Raw genomic sequence first — 5,466 nt, forward strand, 5'->3', positions numbered from 1 at the left:
TGCGATAAAAATGCGTGTACAGTAGAGAGAATAGTGTGTTGTTTTTGTTTCTAATATTAATCGTGCTCGGAGAGTGCAACATCGACAAGAGAGAGAGTAAAAATGACTCGGCATTCGGATGCTGTGTTGTTTTTGTTGTTGTTTCCTACTCAGCCCGAAAAATATGTTTTTTTTTAAGGTTGACAACAGGCCGAAGCGAGCAAACATGTGGTTAAGTGAACAGTGAAAATTGGTTTTCTGTAGAGAGGTAAGTAATTAACAAGTGTTAATTAATAACTAAACTATTCCCTGAAAAGACGTACGTCAAATCTATAGGAGCTCGTGGCGCCAGATAATATGATGATGATGATGTTGCAAAACAGTGCTCCTGGCGTGGGCCGGAGAAAATAAAAATAAAATTAACATATATAATTTTTTTCTTTCATTAATAGTGTTAAATTAAACTAATTTATTTATGTATTAACTTTTATTATAATTATATGATTGCCAAAAAAATGAGTTTAAAATTTAAATCAAGTAAAATGATATTTATTTTTTAAATAAAAATTGAATTAAAAATGAATATTAAAAAATAAACACCCACAAACATTTTTATGGGAACAAAATGGGCATTAAACAAAAAAAAGTTTCGTAAACCATATTTCCTGCGAGCCTTTGGCTTATCTTTTAAGAGATATTTTTAATATTGCTACCGGCTTACAAAAAATATTTGTTAAAAAAAAATATTTTGAATCAAAAACGTATCACAGAAAATATTTTATTAGACTCGTTAAAAATATCAGAAGAGGCTCGCAGAACATATCACCAAAGGCTAGCCGTATTTCTTGCGACAACGTATATGAAACTTTGACTGCCACAAACTGAACGACATATGATTCATTTACTTTTTCCTACTTACACCCTTCTTCTTAGATGTAAGCTCTAATAGCGTCACTGACAAAATTAGCTGTGAAAAGGGGCACAGCTGCCTGGACTGGCAAATAAAACACCTCCATCGGTCGGTGATGATATTAGAAATTTGTGTTCCCTTACTAGGCTTCTTTTAGCATTTAATTTTCATAATTGTATATAAAATGTATTTAATAATTAGGAAGACACTCGTCAACGCATATTTGTAGAGACGAATCGAACTAGAGTCGAGTACAGATCCTCTTGAATGGTCGGTCCAACCATTAGAAGGTCATTCAACGCAATTTGAGACGATGCCAGACAGGACGCGTCGAAAACAACGCATAACTTTGTCGATGTGCTTTGTGGTCTTAAAACACACTGATGCGGAATGAAGTAGTGAGGAGTACTTGGAATCTGATCATCTATTTCAGACATTTGGCCTAAAGTTAAATATTCCTCCATAAGCTCGGGATCTCGAGGCAAGCGTCTTTCAATCGACAAAAAACGACGCTTAGCAACCTCAAAGGAGTTACCAAGCTGATTGGGATCTGATGTAAATGGCAGTCTTACTTTAAATCTACCTGACGGCAGTATTTCCAAATTATCTTGAAAGTGGCTCTCACATAACTTCTGTTCAACTGTTCGGACCTTTTTGGCTGAAGGCAACTCTTTCAATGACCAAAATTTCTGCAATGTTTTGTCTATTGAGGTATAAGACTCTTCTTGGCAACTCAGATTCACAGCATGAGTCTTCTCATGACTTAACGGCGTGTAACGTCCTGATACAATCCAGCCAACAAGTGTCTTTTTCAGAATCGGACAATTTGGACCTGGTTTAATCTGACCGACAGACAGAAGCTCAAAGGACGTCTCAGCTCCGATGAGCATGTCGATCTTTTGTGGCTTATGAAAATATGGATCAGCCAATTGCAAGTTCTCAGGGATTTTCCAACCACTGACATTGACCGTATGGTCAGGATGGTAACCAGAAATGGTCTTCAAAATCCACAAATCTAACGAGAACTCACTGCAATTGACTCGCGACTTCACCTCTGTCTGAATCTTCTTTCTTACTTGAGTATTGCATTGAGAAATCCCAAGTAAGCTGATACTGGCCTCTTCTCTACGCAGCTGCAATCGTTGCGCTAGCTCGTCTGTTAAACAAATTAATTTGTGATCCAGAATCGAGTAAAGCTCCAGCCAAAACGAACTCGCCACTTCTCGTTTTAACGCTAACGACTGCGGTAGCTAGGATTACACTATCAGACACAATCGAATGCATAGCATGTGAAGTCGATGGTTGATCCTGTACGGAGTCAAGGGGTGGTGGTAACGCTCGAGTGTTAGAAACGGCAGAGTATCTATGCAACAGTGTGTTATGAGAACGACTGCATACTCTGCACTTGTTTGCTTTACATTTGGCAACAGTGTGCCCCTTCCGAAGGCGATTGATGCATAAAGGAGCCGCCTTAGCGAACTCAAACCGCTGCTGTACTGATAACGCGGCATATTAAATATAGAAAAGCCTTCGGAACCGCAATATAAACATTTTGGGGTCACTTGATCGTTTCTTCCACTAGCCACAGAACACGAAACCGAACTTCGATTATTATTTTTGGAAACGGCCTTTGACTCTGGCTTCGGGCCATCGGACGAAGCTTTGGCTGATTATTCAGCAGAAAGGTGTTATTACCTACGATTCAAGGCTGTTTCACAATCACTCCATAATGGAATGATTGCATAATCGAGTTGATTCTCCCATTTTCGTCTGGTCATTGGGTCAACTTTGTTCATAGCGATGTAAATGAGAATCGCGTTAGAAATCGTTTTGTCATCACCTATTAACAGGAGCGAGTCATAGATGGCGGAGACAGTGTCAATCATTAGATGCCGCAGAAGGTTATTTTTGGCAGGCTAAAGAGAGCCGAAATATTTTCATTAAATATTAGACATTCATTGTCGTATACTCTCTTTAGGCTGTCTAATGATTTTAAATAATTGTCCTCGGTGACTTGAAACGCTCTAACAGTGCCTAGAGCTTCACCTGAGAGACATGAGATCAGATGATTGAATATCTCTATGCTTGGGATCGCATGATCGTTATGAACAAGAGTTTCGAACAGCTAATAAAATTCTTAAACTCGGAGTATTTTCCACTTAAATTAGGAAGTGCTAGAAGCGGAAGACGTGTGCGTGGATCCGCAACGGGCATGCCTGTAGGCGTTGCAGGACTTAATACCTTGATAACGGACCTTAGACGAGCTTTTGTCGCTATACAGAGTTCTTCGAGCTCGGCACGATACTCATCATCTGGGACAAAAGTCGCTCGATCCTGTTATTTGAACGCTGTATCTATATGTGAGGCCAGCATTTATAATCTACATTCTAACTCTGTAGACTCTAGCTTTAATTTACCCAATATTATTTGATCATTTAAATGCTTTTTGCTTTTACCGTTTTTTTTTTAATCGTCAAAACTTTCCTTAGTTAGCCATATTTTTCTAAATTCTATTTAAAAATTGTTATTTTAAATTAAAATCGATTTTTCCAAACGAATTCAATAATCTGATATCCCTGATCAACAAAGCGTAGGGAAGCGAGCGCCTCTTCACCAAAACGCGCCAACGAAAAATGATACAACAATTGCACAGCCACCGGTTAGCACAAGGCGGAACGAAAATAATCGGGCTACAGCTGGCTTGCTATGTACGTGTGTATGCATGCGTGTACTCCACCTTTTTACAAGCGCTTGGTCTCGGCTTGGTATAAATTACTGTGGTTGAGAGTGATGGCAAGAAGGGGTAAACGACAAAGACTAAGCGAAATGAAATTATAGTGACAATTAATTTTTCACTCTAATCAGCATTCACTCAGAAGCACTAAATCTCACAAATACTAAATTATATGTATGAATCTCCAAAGCGTTTAGTAACTGCATGCAAAATTTTAATTATGCTCAACTTCTTTACATATGTACCAGAATTGAAAGCGTTGGCTTCATTAGCGCAACCAAGCCAATAGAGGGCATTCAACTGGCTTTAAAAGGCAGATTATGCGTTTTCGTGCTTATCGCTTTGTTATAATTCGACAACTCAACGTATTAAGCCTAAATTAAGCTAAGGCGGCGAAGCGGGGCGAATTCGCTTCCAGAGCGAGTGATAAAGCTTTATTGCGCTTTCGCTCCGCCATAAACCTAAATTACAATAGACTTCAAGTTCAAATATGTTTTCTGAAGGAATGCGCGGATCTGCGCCAAAACCGCCAATTTACCACTTTTGCGGGTGGAATTTCCCGAATGGCTGAATAAGGTATTCCTTAAGTTCCTTTGACTTTGCCAAAAAAGTGAAATACGTCTCAAAAGATTTTTTATGTAGATCCATGGAAATGAATTTGAGGGCGAAACGCCACTCACAAATTCTTTGACCCCAGAAGGGATGGATTTAAAAAAAAATACACACGAGATGAATTTTGAATAGGATCTTAAAAAATGTTTTTGTAGCCGTAAGCAAAAAACTATCATACAATCGTTATCCGCCAATATACCACTATTGCGGCAGGAGTTTTCCAATTCACTGAAATACGTATTCATTAGGTTTTTATGTAGAGCATTAAAAATAAGTTTAGAGCAAATCGGTTTCAACTTTAAACTTTGCCCAAAAAATCTTTGAATTTTATTTCTACCGAAGAAGTTTGGATTCTGCAAAAAGTCTGAAGCACATTGCAAATGATTTTTCAGATAGATCTTTGACCGCCATTTCCACCAAGGAGGAATGAATCTTTCGAAAAGTGCGAAACACCCCTCAAATGAATTGAAATGAATTGAAGTCTATTGGATGGTAAACAAAAAAGTTGCATACAAACTTTTTTTGCGATTTTTGCACACTTGTGTTTAATATATTTAATATATATTAAGATACATATATATGTAGCCCTGTGAAACTAATAAATACCGAGCTTGGTAAAGATATCTTGGATAACAAAAAAGTGGTTCTTACAAGAACTTTGTTCGGTCATATACCTCATATATACATTAGTTAGGGTATCAATAGCAATGTCAAAGCAGAATTTGTTAAGATTATGCTAATTCTCTTATATTTGAATGTCATAAGCAGTCATATACATGTACGAAGTCTCGCTCTCTTGCGAACTCTGTAATTGCTCGGTCCCTTTAATCTTAATTTATGTTAAGAAATCAGTTCTATAAGCATCATCATAGAAGTCAGTCGTGTTGCTCATCAATTTGTTAAACCTTTATTAAAACTTCATACCATCCACACACGCCCACTTGAAATAAGATTCTTAAAAGGTCAAAAAGCTTTTGATCCAACAAACTTAATTTAAAAAAAAATAGTGTTATTCTAATTATTTGACATCAAATTATGAATATCAAATGCTAAAAGCCTTATTAGCATACACAGTTTTATAATAGGATCACCGACATGATGGAGGTGTTTAATAACTAATTTTGTCAGTGACGTTATTAGAGCCTACAGCTAAGAAGGAAGGTGTTAGTAGAGAAAATGGTGATCTTAAGTAAAATTGAAAAATAATCGTAATTTACAATATTATTTAAGA

At 37.2% G+C, this 5,466-nt stretch overlaps 1 protein-coding gene across 1 annotated transcript; it reads right to left on the reverse strand.

The window, feature by feature from the left end:
• Positions 1 to 1,101: 1,101 nt before the first annotated feature.
• Positions 1,102 to 1,779, reverse strand: LOC135427928 (uncharacterized). Its single transcript, XM_064681680.1, has one exon. It carries the CDS (start codon positions 1,777 to 1,779, stop codon positions 1,102 to 1,104), a length of 678 nt encoding a protein of 225 aa, XP_064537750.1.
• Positions 1,780 to 5,466: the final 3,687 nt, after the last annotated feature.

This window comes from Drosophila montana, unplaced genomic scaffold (assembly GCF_035044405.1).
Source record: "Drosophila montana isolate Dmon_TW-CO22-7 unplaced genomic scaffold, ASM3504440v1 contig_2415_1, whole genome shotgun sequence".
NCBI classification, from domain to species: Eukaryota; Metazoa; Arthropoda; class Insecta; order Diptera; family Drosophilidae; genus Drosophila; species Drosophila montana.

Excerpts from the sequence above, each read along its gene's own strand:
- LOC135427928 (XM_064681680.1), bottom strand. The coding sequence starts at position 1,779 with ATGCTCATCGGAGCTGAGACGTCCTTTGAGCTTCTGTCTGTCGGTCAG.